Source organism: Rhinichthys klamathensis, unplaced genomic scaffold (assembly GCF_029890125.1).
Source record: "Rhinichthys klamathensis goyatoka isolate OS25496 unplaced genomic scaffold, OSU_Roscu_1.1 h1tg000050l_1, whole genome shotgun sequence".
In the NCBI taxonomy this organism is placed as follows: domain Eukaryota; kingdom Metazoa; phylum Chordata; class Actinopteri; order Cypriniformes; family Leuciscidae; genus Rhinichthys; species Rhinichthys klamathensis.
In genome coordinates, this window is record NW_026606596.1 from 365,704 (window position 1) to 387,294 (window position 21,591).

General features: G+C 40.1%; 1 protein-coding gene across 1 annotated transcript in view; it reads left to right on the plus strand.

The window, feature by feature from the left end:
• Positions 1–1,745: 1,745 nt before the first annotated feature.
• The window catches only part of med13a (mediator complex subunit 13a), a 117,390-nt gene continuing 97,544 nt past the window's right edge, over positions 1,746–21,591 (plus strand). The window contains exons 1-2 of the mRNA XM_056247638.1: positions 1,746–2,339; positions 6,307–6,541. Of these exons, the coding sequence (XP_056103613.1) occupies positions 2,274–2,339; positions 6,307–6,541 (301 nt within the window). The 5' untranslated portion in view covers positions 1,746–2,273. The remainder of the gene's footprint in view (positions 2,340–6,306; positions 6,542–21,591) is intronic.

Consider the following 21,591-nt stretch of genomic DNA (forward strand, 5'->3'; position numbering starts at 1 on the left):
TCTTAATTATTCCAAACTTTTGACCAGTAATGTAGTTTATTAATATTAATGAATGTTAATATTACATTTTGAACCATTTTGATACTGTGTTGGCTCGCCACTTGATGTCCATGTGTTTGTGACTGCATGTCTGCATATATTCACGTGTGTGTGTACTGAAAGAAGCAGTCAGACTGCTTCTGTATTTACACGAATTACCCTTTTTGAACCTCTGAATCCCTCCTTGACTCCACTTTTGCTGAAAGGAGCCGGAAGGATATCACCACTTAGCCTGTGTAAACAGCAGGTCTGCTGTTGAACTGTGGCCCTGCAACTACTATTGACACACATTCCACTGACCACTGATGAGTCCCGTGTCTGCTAGCGGCGTGTCTTACATGCCCTGTGCGACAATGTGTGAAAGTGTGTGTGAGTGTGTGGCCATCAGACAAACTTTAAAAGGAACCTGCCAGGAAGGTGGGGAATAATTAACATGAACATTTTATTTTTCATTATTTTTTTAAATATTTAAAGTATTTTTATGTAATGGATGACAGAGATAATAACAAGCAATGATAATATGTGAGAGTGTGTGAGAGAGATGTGCATGCCACCCTTTGACAGATTGTGTGTGTGTATTTGCATGACCTTGTAAATCAATGCAGCCATCAATCCACTCGATCCATCCTTCCCCCTTCACATCAAAAGCCTTCATAATTTTACCTCTGACAAATATGCATTATCTAAAGTAAAAAGTGTTTAATCTAGTGGACATATCATTTGAATATTAGTACAAACAGACCAAAAGTAAATCATGTGAAGCACCGGTGTGGCTAATAGGTTTGTGTGCTCATCAATGAAGTTTTCATTTTCTAAATGCACTTCAGACAAGCCCCATACCATTAGAAAAGCAGCGAATGATGCTGGCATCTGATTGTTACATCCATGGGAATACATCTCACTTAAACTCTTGAGTGAAAGTAATCTCATTCAGCCAGCTGCGTGTCTAACTACGCCTAACATTCCACTGTGTATTATATTTCTTTTTGATCGTCCTCTTCACACACAAAAAATGCGGCTCTTGTCGTGGAATCATAAAAATGCGAGGACACATTCAGGGAGGTGCTCAAGTCCCCCACTAGCTGTATGTGCAGTTAACCTATTATGCTTGACCGCTTACATTGTGACTGAAATGTATACGTTTCCAATTTCTTATTGATGAGTTGTTGTTTTTATTGTTTTATAATTACCACTGATCTGTATACATTTATAAATCAACATTTATTTCAGAGCCATATAACTGATTGATTTACGTTGTAAAAGTATTATCATGACAAAAGTTACATAAAAGGAAATATACATATATTTATGGTTTATAATTTTCTTTCACTCACAATGACCTGTTGGTAAAACATTAAAGTATGTTACTTTAATGTTGCAGTTTTCTATTTAGCCTATTTTAGTTTTTTTTGAAAATGTGACTGAAACAAATCTTAAAAAAATATATTTTATTTAATTTTTTATTGTATTATCATATTTGAAGATATGTAAATGTACTACATTGGATTATCCAAGGAGTAAAAAAAGTGGGAAAAATAATTGGTATTAAAAAAATAGGTTAAATTACCACTAGGTGGCGCAGGTTGAAAGTCTGCCAGTTGTAATTGTCTCTGCTCAGTGACTCCCCTAGCGGCAGCGCCCGTCATTTACAGTGTTGTTACGCCCCTCATGACCGCCGAGCAGCCAATGGGCTCCGGGAGGCAGAGTTCTCCCTGTGGCCGCCATTAGAGAAAGGAATCCATGAATTCAAATGGAAACCAGCAGGAACAGAGACCTTTTACGCTTTTAAATGAAAATGAGCCATTTAATGTAGTTTCTCGTCACCTTTCGACGCTTTTAACGCGGAATGTTTTTCGTTTTTAAAGCGCTTTCGGCGGGGATGGAGGCATAAGAGAGCCGTTTTTAAGCTAAAACCGTTTTTAAGCCAAGGGGGAGGGGGGGAGAGTTGCCTCTTTTTGCTCTCCCTTTTCTTTTTCTATTATAATAACACATTCCTCTATCTTTACATGTAATCTATTCCCCCACAGCCTCGTCGACGGTTAAGACCGTTCTTTTTTTTAATTCTAATTCGGGCTGAACGCGGGAGGCGCGAGCGATCGAATGGGGCTGTTGAATTCCATTCCCCCACCGATTGTTTAAAAATAATTCCGTTCACATTCGACTCGAATTCGGAGAAACGTTCTTTTTTTCCATGGAAAGCCCGATGGTGGGATGTTCGAGCGCGCAGTGAAAGGATGAGTTCTTGTTTCGTACCGAACGGGGCCAGCTTGGAGGACTGCCATTCCAATCTATTCTATCTGGTAAGAGATTTAAAAACTAAAAGGAAAAAGCAGCCATTTTTAGCCACCTAGCATGCTAACATCAGCCCCAGTGGAGAGAGAGCGAGCAGGATCAGGGCCCAGTGTATGTGTGTGATTCAAACACACACTGCTTGTTTATTTGCTTGTTTGTAAGCTTTTCTTAAGAGATTACATGTTTGTAGTATTTTGCACCAGATGGCTTGACGCAAAGCGACTGTGTGTTTTGATTTGATGTGTTTGTAAATTGCACGCAGGGAAGAGAGTTGGCAGAATGAAAGTTGAAGTTTCATTTTAACTGCACTTTTTTTTGTGCAAGTTACGTTACAAATTGCTCTGCTGATTTTTAAAATATATTATTGAAAGAGATGTGTAAAACAAAGCCTTTTAGACTTCAGTTCAAACTCCACGTTCTTATGGTCGGTGGTGTTTACATGAATGTTTACACGCTACTCTACAGGCTTATTTTGGGTCAATCCACGAAACGGTGATTTAATGTCTCTCATATGTTTAAGCAATGCGTTTAACAATGCAAACCTGACACCAGGTTTTAAGTATTTTTCTAAACACGTAAACAAAAATCCAGCAACTCTTTTTTTTAATCTCTATGGCATGTTTTTCCAACTTCTTGCTGCTTTATCAAATACGTATTTATGCTAATATAGTATTTTTGAACCTAGTGGTTTGCATTTTCTTTTCCTATAATTAAAAAAATAGTGGACATAGTCTTTTAAAAAAAAATATGCCATCACATTTGTTTATTCCAACGTTAAGTTGTCAACTTTCCCTCATAACTTTTTCAGCTTATTAAAAGTATGTGCAGTTCCTTAACTCGAATGACTGTCATAATGACATCTTTATTTCAGTATGTTTGTCTGCAGATTATTGAAAACTGAATGTTTGTAGAAATATCTGCATTAAATTCTACTTTCTAATAACAAACACTGTTATGTAATGACCTTGAGCCAATGGCTAAAATAATCTATAAAACTATAACTAAATTCCAACATATATTAAAGATGACAATGCAGTTTGTAAACACTTAAATATGTTTATGAACAATCAATTAATAGGATGAAAAATCTTACAGAAATTGACTTACAGAAATCACCCTTTCAGAATGAAAATCCAGCCTTTCATGGAATGGCACTTTATTGACGGATTTGGTGTGTTTGCAATAATCATGTGAGCCATGCATCAGTTCTTTGGCTCAAAATAACCAGTGTTGGGTTTGGGGTTTACCTCATGTCTGCAATAAGAGACATGGGGGTTTGAAATAGATTGGGCATTCCTGGAGCCTGCAGGGTTGTTTACGGCACTTTCTGCTCCCTAAACGCACGTGCACACACTTGTACACACACACTGGTGTCCCGTTGACTTCTGTTGTTGTTGTTAGATTAAGCTAATTATAACTGCTATGGACCAGCCCTGCATTTTTAGATTTGAGAACAGACCGTATTTGTTCTCTTTATGCAGATTTTTCACATCGCTGAGAAGGTTTTGCTATATTTGACATTTTCATAAATGTGTCCCTCACTATTACAGCAAAACAAGTACACAGACGCACTCTCGTGAACAGTGTCAAGGCCTTGTGGTGAATTATATAACTTCAGCTTATTAATGTCTGCTCTGTTTTATTACTGCCACAGCACAATCTCTGATATTGTCTGAAGATGGATGGCTCAACTGAGAACTTGTTTGCACACTTAGTTTGAATGTATTGCTTGATAATTTGAATATGAATAGGTGCAGTTTTCTAGAAACTTGCTTGTGCTCTGCTCTCAGTCTCGGAAGAGTTTTTTTGTTGTTGTTTAGTTACAGGTGTGCTTTTTCTCCTCGTCACGTTTTGCCCCAAAGACAAATTGCATTTGTTTTATTACATTTAGTTAAAAAGCGTCCCCATGCAGAACAGCCCATCTGCATATTTCTCTGTACATTAAGCTCTTAAAGTGTTTGACCCCGTTTTGTTTTGCTTGGTGTAATTTTAGCACACGACTGTAAGGCTCAACTCATGGGGAACTCTGTCTCACCTCAGCACACACATTTGCTGCCTCATAACACACACACATCTTTTTTAGTTTTAGTGCATTATGTTAGCCAGGCAGGTGACGTAAATATGATTTTGGAACTTAAATAAGCATCATCACCCAACAGCTAATGTGTAATGAAGATTTTATTACATGTTTATTCACTTTAGTTTATGTATGTATAGTGTAGCAATAAAAATGCAAGTTGCCAGAGATGAACTTTAATGTTGTCTGATGCACGTTTTCATGCAATATGTTGCAGATACCTTGTGGCTTCCTGAGATTGACATTTAAAGTTTTGTCACACTTGTTGGGTTAGTGGGGTCGTTATGCTTGTGAAAATCTCTTGAAGATGAAATCTTTCAGTTAAATGGATTTAAAACAGTCACAGTTTTTTTATCTGGAGTGCATGTGAAGCTATTTTCCTGTCTTTGGACGAATGTCCAGGGGCTATTGGTCTTCGGGCGCCGATTGACTCTTTTGAGTGGCTGAAGCAATGTGAGACAGACGCTATTGATAAGTGTCTCTTGGGAGTGAGAGCTACAGAGAAAGCATCCGATAGTTTTGGGCCGTTAGATGGAGTGCGTCTCAAGAAGGTTGTTGGTGTCACTTCACCTGTAGCTCAGCTGTTTGCTCTGATTCTCACTAGAGGCATCTGCTGTCGTTCCTGGCAGCACTCAGAGGAGTTCTTGTAAACTAGTGAAAAAGGGAGCGAGAGGAAGAAAAGATGTTGTGACAAAGGAGGAAGTTATGTGGAAGGCCATGACCCAGCAAACCACTCAAGTTTAAGTGGAAAGTCAAAGGAGCCAGATTCCTCAACCTGAACATGACTCCTGCTCTTAAAACACGCACACTTTCCATTGATGTTTTTGCATATTGTGGTTGTTACTAATTTTAGACTATATGGAATTCCATCAACAACAGAAAAACTTTTTTTGGAAAACAAGAATTTTGAGCTGGAAAAGTGGATTGCTTCATGTGGTTGTTTACTTTGCTCTTACATTTCAGCCAAATTCTTCTTTCTGGCTTTAAGTCCGTTTTGACTTTTTTTCCCCTTCTTTTCTTTTCTCAGCTGTCAACGGTCTAAACTTCGACCGCTAGTTTTGTCCCATTTTTAGTTTCAGTAACAAGTGTGTAACAGCTTTTGCTGCTGTTTTTTTCAGTGCATCCTCTGCAGATGTTCTCTTTGCATATTTTGCAGGTGTTTGATCTGCATTATTTTCCAACAGCTGCAACAAGTTTCACTTTGTAATAAATGAGCATTATTATGAACATGGCTGTAAACACCTGGCTGAAGCTGTCTTTTTCCATCTCTGATTCTAACTAGGCGTGCACAAGAGAGAATGACCGCTGTTAGGCTTGCATCTCTGGTCAGGGTTTTTAGATTATAACAGTTAATGGTTGTTTTTATGTTGTTCTCTTTATAAACGCTGCTGTCCAGTTTATAAAAGCTGAGGTCTGCATGACCTGTCCTGGCAAGTCAATTAAGGATGTGTATAACGTCACTGCATGTGTTATTGGTTAATTTGTGCTCTGATAATGTGGGTATTTTTATTCCTTATTTTACTTACTTTTTATGTATAAAATCTCTGCTTGGTTTTCTAAATAGTAAAAAAAAAAACTTTTATTGTTAAGACAATTTTATTGTAACCCATTTCTATCCATCTTATTCTTCACTGCTTGTTTTTGGGTCTGAGTGTGGCTGAACTTACAGTGGATCATTAAGGCAGGATTAACTCCTGGGCTAGGATCCATTAAGTATTTCATAGTTCGAGTGCTGCTGGTCTAGGGTCTGTTCCATCACATCAGTGCCGTTTATCTTCGGTCTTAAAACCAGATAATAGATCAGCACTAAGACTTTTAGATGCTGCCGAATATGTGTCTTTTTACTGGTGGTGAGTGGCCTTACTGACAGAAGTTAACATAATCTCTCTTTCTCACAGGCTGACTTGACGGGGATAAAATGGAAGAGGTACGTGTGGCAAGGTCCGACCTCGGCGCCCATTCTGTTCCCGGTCACGGAGGAGGACCCCATCCTCTGCAGCTTCAGCCGCTGTCTAAAGGCAGATGTGCTGAGCGTGTGGAGGCGGAGCCAGAGGCAGGGACGCAGGGAGCTCTGGCTCTTCTGGTGGGGTGACGATCCCAACTTCTCTGATCTCATCCACCACGAACTCACAGGTAAGCTGTGGAGTGCAGCTTAGAGTTTGTTCCAAAACCTAGTGAGCTGCCAAACTGACAAGCATTTTTGAAAATCCATCTTATCAGTGTGTACTGGTACTTTTGTACCAAGTTGATACTTAAATAAAGGAGATGCTGCGATATGGGGTCATAGCAAACCTAGTGTCTTGATGCTGTCTAGGTAGGCGGCTCACTGTGTTTTTATGACACACAGTCGCTGACTCTAACGAATACTTCTTTTCGTTTCGCGTTTTTCAGTTTCTTTTTTCCTTTTCGCCCACTTTATCTCTCTTTCTCTATCGACTGTGGTCTCTCTGAATTTCTTCCTCCTCCTTCCTCTCTCACACCCACACACTCTTTGTGTGTGCATTTTAGTTACTTGTCATCAAAATGTGCTGTAGGCCCAAGCAAAAATCTTCAGTTTTTATTTCTATAGTCCCAGTACAGCAGTCAGTGTCTGTCGCTTGCGAATAAACCTAGAAAGTGTGCCATTAAGTTTATGCACGGTACAATATTTTTAATGTTTACAAGAACCTTTAGAGTGATAAAAATAGATCAAGAGCCTCTGCTTGTGTTTGAACAGACTGGTCTGAAGGTGTTTGTTTCATCTCTGTAGAAGTTCTCACCTGTAGATCAGTGTGGTAGGAATAATGTGAAATGCATTTGTAATTGTGTTTTCTTTTAAGATCAGTTCTCGCTCTGCTAACTCAGACCTGAGGGTTATTGTTTTGGGTTTGTGTTGTATTGTGAGAAATGGAGCAGTGGAGTCTGTGTGATGCTGTCAATTCTCAACCGATGTGTGTGAGTGCAAATCCCTCGGTTTGATAAAAAAACAAAAGAAAGGAATAGGAAATATCGAAGAAGTTTTGCCTCATTTTTATTTCTTAAGCTCTTTGAAGGATGGAATAATGAAGAGCACTGAAGCATGAACGAGCCGAAAGCATCATGGATGTCTATGGAAAAGCTTTCATTTTCCACCTTTCTCTCCTTCCTTGGTTTTTTTCCTTTTCCTTTATGGACCAGGAAGATGGACCTGCCCCATCTTTATTCATGCCTTTTGCAGTGTGAAACAGAAGGAATGAAAAATGGGATGTAATAGAGAAATAGGAAAAGGCGTTTTTTTTTCTTTTTTCCATTGACCCACCCTCATTACCGTTCATTGTGCCGGAGGAGGGACAGAAATGGAGCCTTATGGGAAAAATAATGATCAATTTACCCATTCCATAATATCACCCTCCACACAAAATATTGCTGTATTTTCCTTTTGTTTGTGGAGATGTTTGCTATAATGGCTGCATCCCTGTTGTGTCTCTTGACTTTCAGAAGAGGAGTCAGACATGTGATTCTCTCTTTCTCTAGACACCTCTTGTTTCTTTCTTCATTTGTTGGTCTCCGGAACAGGGTTCCCACGGTCAAAGGAAACCCTGGAAATATTAGGAAATTTTCTAATTGAGATTTTCAGGCCTGGAAAAATATATATCTTTTTTTCCTAGCTATGCCCTGCTCTAAAATATTTATTTAGTTAGAGATTGCACATCTAGAACAGCTGGAAAAGTCATGGAAGACTTTGAATTGGTCATAAGGTGTTGGGAAATCTGTTAGATGAACTCTATTCAAGTGTTAATTTTATTGCAGATGAAATCGCATTTCATTTTATGTGAGTGCACTGCTAATCCAGATTGTCAAATGTTGTATTAAGCTGTGCACTTTTAATTTGTTCCTCTTGTAGGCATCTGTGCTTCTTTGTTCAACTAATACAGGATCAGATAAAGTGTCAAACAGCCTGTTTGTCAGGACTAAATGTTATACTTGTGGTCGTCTTGAGATCAGCAGGGTCGTTGCCACTTGACCTTCTCTCCTGGCGACAGACGTGTGAACCTGCTGCCCGTTCGACAGCTCTCTTGACGCACACTTCTTGATGTCTTTTTCACAAACACACATGCTGTTGTCTTTCTGCTGGCCTTCTTACAAACACAGTGGAGACCCACAGGATGCAGTAGTTTAAGCTTTTAAGACGCACACACACTTAAATATATTGGCCTGCGCTGGACCACAGAGCACCTGATTTAGATCTCGACTGGCACCCTGGCAATGGAGGTGTGAATCAGTGAACAGCAGGTCCAGTGAGACTTTAAAGGGGAGAGAGTGAAAGATGGCACAATCACTTCTGTTGTATGCTGCACTTGAGGAACTCGTGTCTCAGAATATTTCAAGAACCAAGTGGATGAGCCATAATTCAGACTTTTGTCAAATATGAGACACAACCTTGAGTCACAGGAGGCTCAGAAAAAAAGCTTGGAAATTTTAAGAATTGCATTTCACTTAGTGGCTAGAGCTGCTGACCTCTTCATCATATTCTCCACTCTGTCTTAGATGTTAAGATCCTGTTTACACCTGGTGTTACTTTTGAACATGCATCTGAAATGCGTCTCTTGTGAACACTTCTCACATTTTCTCAGTGTTTTGAGAGGATGTCTTTTAGATTTGAGTCAAGTGCTTGTATTACCTGAACTTCACATGTGTTAAAGTAAGAAATATGCTCAGATCTGTGCATATAACAGGCTTTTTTCCTCCATTCGGATAGATTTTTTTTTTTAAAACATCACATAACTGTTGAAGTTTAAGTCCTTGTTATAGTGCAGGGATGAATTTACAGTTGAGCTGGCAGTCTGGGAATCTGCATCAGCAGGGCTCCAGACTAACTTTTTTTACTAGGAGCGCTGTTGCCCCTGACTGAAAATTTTAGGAGCACAAGCAGAAAATTTAGGGGCACACCTTAAAGCAGCTTGCAATGCAATTATTCAAAATTCCCCCAAAATAACTGTAATACTGACAAATTTTTTAATAATAAAGAGTAGGGCTGGGCAAAAAAATAGATTTTTCGATTAATCGTTTTTTAAAATGCGGTCGATTCAAAATCGATTCTCAACGGCCACGAATCGATTTTTTCCATATTCAGGGCTCGCGGTGCTGCGTCTTCTCACTCTGCACAAGGCAAGCGTCAAGCGCTGCAGGCGTCGATACACACCAGAGACTATTTATATACACACTCGTGTTTAGGAGTCGGGACATGATTCACTTGCACAATCGGGCCAGCATTGCATCGTAACTAACGTTTATCATTCTCACGTCTTTTTTAAGTTTTACCAGTTTAAACATTCAAGCAATTTTAAACTATCCTGTGCTCGCGCATGTTTTTCATTGCGTGCACATACAGTAAAGCCTAAATCCGGCTCACAAACAGCTCGCCAGTAACAAAAGTTCTTTTTCGTGGATTATATCGCTTTAACAGTTAAAAACACGCAAAATGATGTCAAAACTCTGGTCTTGGTGAGTAACCTCGTAAAGACAGTCGGTTGTGTCTTAAATAAGCATAAAACGCGTGTGACAGACAGTATAATGAAACAGTAATGGATCAGTGCACTAGTTCTTAAAGTGAACGCAGCCATATGTGTCTGTCATTAATTTTGTTGTCAAAACAACACAATATAGCATTAATTGTAAGGAATCAGAATTAATAGCCTATGTATTTAATTCAGTCAGGACTAAAAGACTATCCAGTGTTATTTTACATTGGATTACTTTATTCAGTTTCTGTAGTATTTCTGACCTACCCAAAAACTTTTCTTTTTATGTCTCTTTATTTGTGTCCAAAGGCCTATTCTATTGTATTTATTTGTGCTACTTTTTTCAATTTAATTCAAAGATTGAAATCAAGCTTCCATGTGTTGCATAAACTCTTAACCAAAAAATTACCCCATTTAGGTGAGATCAATGTAATAGAAAATTGTCTAACTGATATTTAGACTGAGATTTGTATTACATCTATATTCATTATAGTCGAATCGAGAATCGAAATCGAATCGAATCGAACTGTGAGCTTGTGAATCGAATTCGAATCGAATTTGAACATCTGAATCGATACCCAGCCCTAATAAAGAGACTTAACGTACAGATATTACGATATGCAGTTTTATTTTAAGTTCACAGGGCTCCAGACTCAAATTTGAGGGCAGCATCACCTCAAATGAGAACTTGCACTGAGTTCTACAAAAAAAAAAAAAAAAATTCTGGTAGCACTGGGGCTAACAATAAATCACTAAGCTTAATTTAGGGTGTAGATGAAATTAACTTTTGTTATTATTATTATTATCATCATTCATGATGTCTTAATATTAATGAAAAAACAAAAGGAGTGAAAAAATGTATATTAAGGAGTGAACATAGCCAATAAACATCCTACTGTTTACAATGGTATTTTTTTTAAATAAGAGTTATCCAACATCTTAAAATTTTTAGTTTTAGGATAATCTTTGAAGGATGAACAAAAAATGTGTTGGTCATCACATAAAAATATAAATTAAAAGCATTTATATATGATATTATAGTTTTGAAGTGCTAGAAAAGATGTGCTGCGTTTGACTATTTCTGTCACATTATCATATTTATGGTTAGAGTTACTTACTACATACATTAGCCTAAATCCATGGTGAATGTTGCTGATTTGTGGACTGAAAGCCTTCTATAAGCCTTCTATAAGTTTTTCTCCTGGTTTCCACGTCAGCACTGTTTGATCTGATATCTATGGTTTATAACAGAACTCAGCGCCGAATCAGAATGTTTCTCACTGGATCTCGTAGCGATGATGTTATTAATTCTGAGGCGAGTTCAATGGATTTCTTCACTGGATCTCCTAGTAACAGTGTCGCGTGAGCGAGATCGGCCCGCGACTGGCAAGTTCGGGTCTTTATTTTACTGTCAATGGTTCGGGGCGCTGCTCCATTGATATACATAAGAAAGGTTATGCGCTGCTCTGTCTATTATTGGTCCGGAATAATTAACGGTCCGTGCAGCATAAATGAGTAGCGTATTTTCGTTCCACTTTCATTTTGTTTGCATTCGCTGCTTGGTAACGAGTCGATAGATCGCTCTCAGACGCACATAGCAGCTTGTGATATTTGTCTCCGTCTCCTTCCCACAGACACGCGCGCTCTCTATTCTTGTCACACTCACTCATTCCGGATTCATTGACGCGCCCCTTCCACGCTTAACCATGCGTTTAACGTGAGGCAAATTTACTGGTCGCACATGTGCGACTGGATGTAAAGTTCAGTCGCACACTCTCAAATTTTAGTCGCAAAATGCGACCATTTGGTCGCAGTCTGGAGCCCTGATCAGGGCGCATTAGCATTTACATTACAAATACAATGTGGTCACATGCTTTTTTTTGACTAAGGCTGTGTGATTAATCATAATTGATTTTCGATTATGAAAACAAAATAATTGATGTAAAACGATTATTGTGTTACTGCCGCATTTCGTGCGCACCTTCCTTTCCTTCACAGCGGTCACGGTGCGCTTTCGTTTCTCCCTTAGCCAAACTTAACATCCAAATCAGCCGAATAAGTGAGTGTTGTAAAATGCAGTCTACTGTTACTAAACTGTGGGACCCAGCTGATATTAAACAGTGTCATTAAAAGCAAATTAAGCTGAGAATGCGAAGAGCGTGCATAAGCAAAGTATACTGTGTAGGGGTGTGAACCTACATTGGTCTCACGGTTTGGTTCGATTACGATTATGTCATCGATTCAGTTCCATTCGATATCACGATGCACCGCATCAATTTTCAATTTTACTTCAAAAGTGACGTGTGTGCGTGTTCGTGTTCGCCTGTTCGGGAAGTCGCAGTGACAGAAACAGTGACATTCTAGTTTAAGTTTCAAGGGAGTAAAGCCTTATGACCTTTAAGAACGTGAAATACTGTCAAATCAATTTTGTTTTAAAGAAATGTTCATTTAAAAGCAGCGCTCATTCATCAGTGTATAATGTTACCATTAGAGATGCGCGCATCAACCGTCGCCGAGTCCGCTGTTGAAGGTGACGATCATCCATTTATAATCACGCGTAACAACGCAGAATAATTGTAATTTGACCATCGGGTGTGGATACTTAAATCAGAGAAAATTATTGGGGCGGGTGGATGATTTGTATTTGGCTGCGGATTCGGGTGACGTTGGAGCTCATCCGCTTACTCTAAAGCAGTCAGACTCTGCCAGGCGTTAACAGCTCGGGGTGAAAACGGCTAACGTGTTTTAAGTAGTGGTATTACCTCCTGCATATTCTATTTGTGCGTGACATGAGCGCACACAGCGAGTGTCTTCTCCAGGTCGTGCTTACCAGGTTGTTCATAAAAGCCGAAATGTGCCCAGATGTAGGCTTTTAAAGTAGTTGGAGCATTTTTAATTACTCGCTCTCGCGTCTCGCCTCCCTCTGCAATTGTATGCTACTGCGACAAAGCACATACGCGACAAATGACGTCAGAAAAGCGTCAGTACATTATAATCGATTATGGTCTATTACTGAACCGATACCGAATCGTCCTCGTCTGCATCACGATGCATCGCAGAAACAATTAATTTCAACACCCCTAATACTGTGGGTCTTGGATTCGCGCCTAAACGGTCAAATAGCCTACACACAAAATGTCGAAATGCCGTTTTGACAAGTATCCTCGTAAACATGGTCAGTTATGTCTTAAGTGAATGTAAACACTTGAGAAAGAAAACTCTTGTTTAACAGTATATTGGATCCGTGGAGCGTAATAAATCTGCTGCAGTCAAAAAATAAAATCACTCACTGCTCTTGAATGAATAACTTTTGTAGCTTTAATAAGTATTAATCTATATTTAATGTATACAGTGAAGACTATGCATTGCTATTATACACTCACCTAAAGGATTATTAGGAACACCATCCTAATACTGTGTTTGACCCCCTTTCGCCTTCAGAACTGCCTTAATTCTACGTGGCATTGATTCAACAAGGTGCTGAAAGCATTTAGAAATGTTGGCCCATATTGATAGGATAGCATCTTGCAGTTGATGGAGATTTGTGGGATGCACATCCAGGACACGAAGCTCCCGTTCCACCACATCCCAAAGATGCTCTATTGGGTTGAGATCTGGTGACTGTGGGGGCCATTTTAGTACAGTGAACTCATTGTCATGTTCAAGAAACCAATTTGAAATGATTCGAGCTTTGTGACATGGTGCATTATCCTGCTGGAACTAGCCATCAGAGGATGGGTACATGGTGGCCATAAAGGGATGGACATGGTCAGAAACAATGCTCAGGTAGGCCGTGGCATTTAAACGATGCCCAATTGGCACTAAGGGGCCTAAAGTGTGCCAAGAAAACATCCCCCACACCATTACACCACCACCACCAGCCTGCACAGTGGTAACAAGGCATGATGGATCCATGTTCTCATTCTGTTTACGCCAAAATCTGACTCTACCATCTGAATGTCTCAACAGAAATCGAGACTCATCAGACCAGGCAACATTTTTCCAGTCTTCAACTGTCCAATTTTGGTGAGCTCTTGCTAATTGTTGCCTCTTTTTCCTATTTGTAGTGGAGATGAGTGGTACCCGCTGGGGTCTTCTGCTGTTGTAGCCCATCTGCCTCAAGGTTGTGCGTGTTGTGGCTTCACAAATGCTTTGCTGCATACCTCGGTTGTAACGAGTGGTTATTTCAGTCAAAGTTGCTCTTCTATCAGCTTGAATCAGTCGGCCCATTCTCCTCTGACCTCTAGCATCAACAAGCCATTTTCGCCCACAGGACTGCCGCATACTGGATGTTTTTCCCTTTTCACACCATTCTTTATAAACCCTTAAAATGGTTGTGCGTGAAAATCCCAGTAACTGAGCAGATTGTGAAATACTCAGACCGGCCCGTCTGGCACCAACAACCATGCCACGCACAAAATTGCTTAAATCACCTTTCTTTCCCATTCTGACATTCAGTTTGGAGTTCAGGAGATTGTCTTGACCAGGACCACACCCCTAAATGCATTGAAGCAACTGGCATGTGATTGGTTGATTAGATAATTGCATTAATGAGAAATTAAACAGGTGTTCCTAATAATCCTTGAGGTGAGTGTACATTTGATTACTTTATTCAGTAATATGTATTATTACACAACTCATTAATATGATATACTTTATTCAGTTTCAGTTACTTTATTCAGAAACATTCAGTTTCTTTTGTAAGCTGTTTGAACCACATTTACACCTGTATTCAGCACGGCCCACTTGTGATTGCATGTTAATACCGAGCATAAACTAAAAGACTTTGTCTTGGGTTGGTGTCTTCACATCTTTATCCCTCCATGTTTGTTCCCTCCTCTCATAGTTTACCCCCCTCATCGGATCTACAGCTTGTTAAAGTCTGAACATTTTGCAGCAAGTGCCATTCCTGTCTGCTAACTAATCGCTCCCACCCCAAGGGAAGAGCAAGTGAAGGAAGAACTTGACGGATCTTCTGAATCCTTGTATTTAATCGCAGAGCGAGTGGAGGAAAACATGGAGTGCTGTTTCGGAGATGTAATGAGACAGGAGGCCATTTGGCTGATGTTTGAGAGGGAACTTTTCCCGACTCTGAATTGAACGTGGGAGAGAACCAATCCCAGTGCTCCACTTGCTATGGGATGGAATGATCTGGAATAACCGAACTGCCATTGGAGTAAATGAGCATCTCCTCAGTAGACATGGCCCTCTATTTTTATGTAAATGTCCGATTGCCTCCCCTCCCCCTTCCTGCTCTCTGTTCCCGTCGGTGGCGCTTGCTGATGTCGGTTCTATCCAGGGGCATCCACAGAACGAGACATGAATAAGGTCTTTTTTCCCTCCTCCTTTCTGTCTCTTTCTTTCCTTCCCCTCTGCTTTTCCTCTCTCTTCCTTTTTACCTCCCTCCTTCTCTTTTTTTTTTCTTTCCTCTCTCTGATCTTTTTTGCATAGAAATTAAGGAGCTGTAGTCTGTCTGTAAGGGTAATTGCTGTAGGGCTCATTTCTTCCTCATTTTTCCTCCTGACACTCGTCTGCTACACTCTCTCACTCCCTCCCCCGTCTGCCAGTCTCCCTGTGGTGCGAGTTGTGCTGGCAGCTTCTCTCTCTCTTTTCTTCCCGCTCTCCCCTGTTCTCTCTCTCTCCCTCCTCTGGCTTTTTTTCGCGAGGGCTACCTGTTTACCGCATAGCTCAAAGACAGCTGCTGGTGATACCCATTATGCTGAAGGCTGATGGGCTTTCAGGCTATGAAATTAAGGCTCATACCGACTTTTTTTTAAACGACATGTTTAAATTTATGATGTGAGGAAAAAGGGGAGCACAGTCTTTGTTATTGGAGTATTTCCTTCCATATATTGGCTTTTAACGTAAACATTTGTTGAAGGTAAAGTGTGTTTTCTGACCAACAGTTGCTGTGAACAGAATTGCAATAAATGTTTTGTTTTTAAGAGGTTTCCCACTAAAATAGGATTGAGTTATTTTAGGTATTTATTTGAATTGCCTATATACTTTTTTCATCATTTTTGTGTGTATATATATATATATATATATATATATATATATATATATTAGTGCTGGGCGGTATACCGGTTCATACCGCAATACCGGTATATTAAATCGGTGTATGTCGCTTTAACAACGATTGGAATGCAGCGCGACACTGTTTGAGAGGATCACTTTTCACTGTTGCATTGTGGTGAGGCACAGCTGAATGTGTTACTAAGCGTGAAGGTGAAAATGGATTGGTTAAACTATAATTGATAGCTGTCAAATTATATTACTGTGCGTTCACACTGCCGCCGGCGAGAGTGGCAAAATTTGCTCTCGCCGCCCTGCCAACGACGCCGTAGAAAGATTCGTGCACGCTCTGACGTAAATTGAATGCTTGGTCTTTTTTTAAACTTTATTTAAAGGGGCCGCAAAGCAAACAAGCATTTTGATCGTTATTTTTGCAGACTGACCAAGTAGGGTATAAGTTAACCTCATGGAATCTTTTAAATGTGAAAGTAAGAAATTGATCGATGGAAAGAACGTAACAATTATAGTGACATGTTTGCAAACGAAATAAACCAATTAAAAGCCATTTATGTGGTGTGTCTTTTGTGTTCATGGTTAAGTGCTAATCTAATTTGCATTCCCGCGGAAAAACAAGCGTTCTAGCACGAAAATGTTGCCTATAAATAGTGTTGCGTGCTTTATCAAATTCACATGATCAACCTCTCCTCTATTTTGCTTGGGAGCTAATGTGGTTGGAACCAAAGTTTACATGACTGCGTTCTCTGGAATCCTCTCAAGCGGAAGACTTCTACATTCCGATTGTTTGCCGCCGAACCCTGTCATAGCTCATTACCATAAAGTTGACCTGACTTCAACTCTTCTCGCCGTCCATGACACGCCGCCCTCGCCCGAGCTCGCTGCCGGCTTCCGGCCACATTGACGCTCTCGCCGGCGGCGGTGTGAACGCACAGTTACAGTGTTTCCCATACATTGGTTCACAATATCAACACGGCCTTTTGGAAAATCTATTTGTGGTTGGCATTGACATCGTTTAATAAACATGAGCACTGCACGTTTCAAAATTAAAACGCGGCATGGGTGTTTTTATATGAAATATGAATGTATCTGAAGTGAACTGACGGTCTTTAGAGTTTCGATTGTTATTTTTCAATTGAATCTTTTATTTATTTGTGAGCGCTGCTGCTTTGTGTTCAACCATTACTGAGGAAACCGCTATTTCTGCCTCTCCTAAAGCGCATCCTGCTGGCACCTCTTTGTAAACAGCCTTGCAAACCAGTATTAATACTAGTGTGGATTTTTTCTACAATATTCACTAATTACATTTAAATAGGGAGATCATTCTGTTAATCTACTGCAGTATTTCCCCTCTCAGTAGAAAATGTGACACCCAGTCATGCTTGAAAAAAAAAATACCGTGAAACCGGTATTATTTTGAAAAATAAATACATTTTATTTATACATTAAAAATAACTGATAATATTTAGAACTTTGACGTGCTGGAAAAAGTGGGAAACAATTGAAAGCTCTTGTAAAGTAGGGCTGTTGCGGTGAAGGAATTTACCTTGCGGTAGGGGTGTGCCATATCATGCCGTTCACGATAATACCGGTATAAATTTTAACATGATAAAAAAAGTGTCATTTCGAGATATCAATGATATAGCGACGCGATGGCGTATGGCGCATTTACGTTCCCTAGCGCGCACAACAACATCACCTGTCTGAGAGTAAGAGCAGCCTGTCAGCCTCCGATGACAATTTAGTACATAAAAAGGGAGCTACTTCAATAGAATGGAAGTGGTTTGGTTACAAGAGGTCAGACCTCCAACAAAGCACAATATTTAGCAAAATATGCACAAAAAAAACCTGTTACTGCTAGGTGGAAACACAACAAGCAAAAACACACCGTCGAGTACAACCAAACTTTCTCCGAGATGCAATTTCAAAAACAGCTTGAGTGTTCAGCGATGCTGCCGCGTCTTCTCTTTCTCGTCTCTCAAAATGTGTTGCACAAGGCAAGAGTCAAGCGCTGCAGGCGGCGATACCACACTCTCGCGTTTAGGAGTCGGGACATAACTGAATTGTCACTTGCACAATCGGGCCATCAGTGCATCACAACTAAAGTTTATAATTTTCACGTCTTCTTAAGTCTTATCAGTTTAAACATTCAAGCGATTTTAAACTATCCAGTAGGCTACTCGCGCGGTCTCTGAGAGACTCTGAACGTTTCTCTGCGTGCATACTTACAGTAAAGCCGCCTCACAAACAGCTCGCGAGTAACAAAAGTAATTTTTCCCGGATTATTCCCGGTCTTGGTAAGTATTCTCGTAAACACAGTCGGTTATGTATAGAACACATGTGACAGTGTGACAGACAGTATAATGAAAACAGCAATGGATCAGTGCACTAGCAGTAAAAGTGACAGCAGCCACATGTGTCTGTCATTAATGTTGTCGTCAAAACAACAAAAGATAGCTTTAATTGTAAGGAATGAGAATTAATAGCCTATGTATTTCGTTTAGTCAGGAATCAGAACTAAAAGACTGTGTTATTTTACATGTGATTACTTTATTCAGTTTCTGTAGTATTTCTGAATACTAGTGTTAGACCTACCCAAAAACTTTTTTCTTTATTTGTATTTTTTTTTTTGTATCGATTTTTGCTACTTTTTCAATTTAATTCAAAGATTGAAATCAAACTTCATTGTGTTGTGTAAACACAACAAAATTACCCCATTGTAAAAACACAATGAGTGAGCAAACATTTAGGCGAAATAAACGTAATGAGTCAAAAAAGAAGAAGATTTTCTATATCGTCATAAATATCATTATCGCAAATATTCTTGAAATATCGTGATATAATTTTGAGGCTATATCGCCCACCCCTACCTTGCGGTAATTTTGAGTGGCTCAATAGTGCGATTTGCGGTATTATCGCCATTTTTTTATTTTTTTTATTTATATTTATTTGTTGCTATATAAATAAGTGTTACTATGTGGTCAGCATGCACAAAAACGAGGACATTTTCAGTAACCAATGTAATGGAAACCAAACAGCGTCTCTGGGCATTGAAAGGCTGTCACTCAGCGCATCGTTACGGCAACGGACTGTCTTTGAGTGAGTCATTAAACCGTTCATTCAACGAACACGTTCAAAAACGCTGATTCATTAAAAGATGTAAACGAAACAAGGTGTTAATTATTTTAACTTTGAGCTCCACTTTTCATGGCTCAGCTGACCATCAATGCGTCGCATGGGTAACGCTGAAGCTGATGCTTCACTTAAAGCAACACCAAGTAACTTTTCCTCTGCGGTCGCCCTACAGGTTGGAAGCGGAATTGTCCATTACTGCTGTCGTAAATAATTTAGCCTACCGCAGCTTACTGTCGCACGCACGCTCGTTGTTTATCCAGCACCGGCTTTGGAATGAACGATGTCCACAGACAAGGTAGAGTATGTTGCATGATTTCATGAAAGTGTGATGTATTGCGACATCAGAAACGAAGAAAAACAAAATAATGACTATTGTAACGCTTGACGTAAAGCAAGTCAAATTTGTATTTTTCTTATGTCTCATTAGAACTACAGAAACGCGACCCGATCTGGCAATCTTACATAGCGCGGTTATAGCAGATATAGGACCACAAAGCGAATCCAGAAGTGCCTTTCACCCTGTTACGACTCAATGAACCACTGAAACGATTTTGGAAACATTATTTTAAGGTAAAAAAAATCTTACTTAGTGTTGCTTTAATAGAGATCAAATAGCATTGATTTAATGCGTGACTCGCTGATTTTTTTTCCTCGCGCGATGTGAATGCTGACGCCATTCATGGTAAATACCCTTAAACGTTAAAAGGGTGATACGACAAATATTTCGCTTTCCTTGGAAACGGCAACCTTTTCACGAATATATATTGACTTGACCTGAAAGACAGACGCAGGTCATCATATATATGACTTGACCTGAAAGACAGACGCAGGTCATCATATATATGACTTGACCTGAAAGACAGACGCAGGTCATCATATATATGACTTGACCTGAAAGACACGCAGGTCATCATATATGACTTGACCTGAAAGACAGACGCCCACTTTATTAGGTACACCTGTCCAACTGCTCGTTAACACTTAATTTCTAAGCAGCCAATCACATGGCGGCAACTCAGTGCATTTAGGCATGTAGACATGGTCAAGACAATCTCCTGCAGTTCAAACCGAGCATCAGTATGGGGAAGAAAGTTGATTTGAGTGACTTTGAACGTGGCATGATTGTTGGTGCCAGAAGGGCTGGTCTGAGTATTTCAGAAACTGCTAATCTACTGGGATTTTCACGCACAACCATCTCTAGGGTTTACAGAGAATGGTCCGAAAAAGAAAAAACATCCAGTGAGCGGCAGTTCTGTGGGCGGAAATGCCTTGTTGATGCCAGAGGTCAGAGGAGAATGGCCAGACTGGTTCGAGCTGATAGAAGGGCAACAGTGACTGAAATAACCACTCGTTACAACCGAGGTATGCAGCAAAGCATTTGTGAAGCCACAACACGCACAACCTTGAGGCGGATGGGCTACAACAGCAGAAGACTCCACCGGGTACCACTCATCTCCACTACAAATAGGAAAAAGAGGCTACAATTTGCAAGAGCTCACCAAAATTGAACAGTTGAAGACTGGAAAAATGTTGCCTGGTCTGATGAGTCTCGATTTCTGTTGAGACATTCAGATGTTAGAGTCAGAATTTGGCGTAAACAGAATGAGAACATGGAACCATCATGCCTTGTTACCACTGTGCAGGCTGGTGGTGGTGGTGTAATGGTGTGGGGGATGTTTTCCTGGCACACTTTAGGCCCCTTAGTGCCAATTGGGCATCGTTTAAATGCCACGGCCTACCTGAGCATTGTTTCTGACCATGTCCATCCCTTTATGGCCACCATGTACCCATCCTCTGATGGCTACTTCCACCATGTCACAAAGCTCTAATCATTTCAAATTGGTTTCTTGAACATGACAATGAGTTCACTGTACTAAAATGGCCTCCACAGTCACCAGATCTCAACCCAATAGAGCATCTTTGGGATGTGGTGGAACGGGAGATTCACATCATGGATGTGCAGCCGACAAATCTGCGGCAACTGTGTGATGCCATCATGTCAATATGGACCAAACTCCCTGAGGAATGCTTCCAGCACCTTGTTGAATCTATGCCACGAAGAATTGAGGCAGTTCTGAAGGCAAAAGGGGGTCCAACCCGTTACTAGCATGGGGTACCTAATAAAGTGGGCGGTGAGTGTATATGACTTGACCTGAAAGACAGACGCAGGTCATCATATATATGACTTGACCTGAAAGACAGACGCAGGTCATCATATATATGACTTGACCTGAAAGACAGACGCAGGTCATCATATATGACTTGACCTGAAAGACAGACGCAGGTCATCATATATATGACTTGACCTGAAAGACAGACGCAGGTCATCATATATATGACTTGACCTGAAAGACAGACGCAGGTCATCATATATATGACTTGACCTGAAAGACAGACGCAGGTCATCATATATATGACTTGACCTGAAAGACAGACGCAGGTCATCGCACGCGCTCAATTGATCTCTCATTCACTGTCTGTTTAGGATTAAGTGCAAATCCCCATGATATACAGTCTTGTTATCATTATTAACTTATT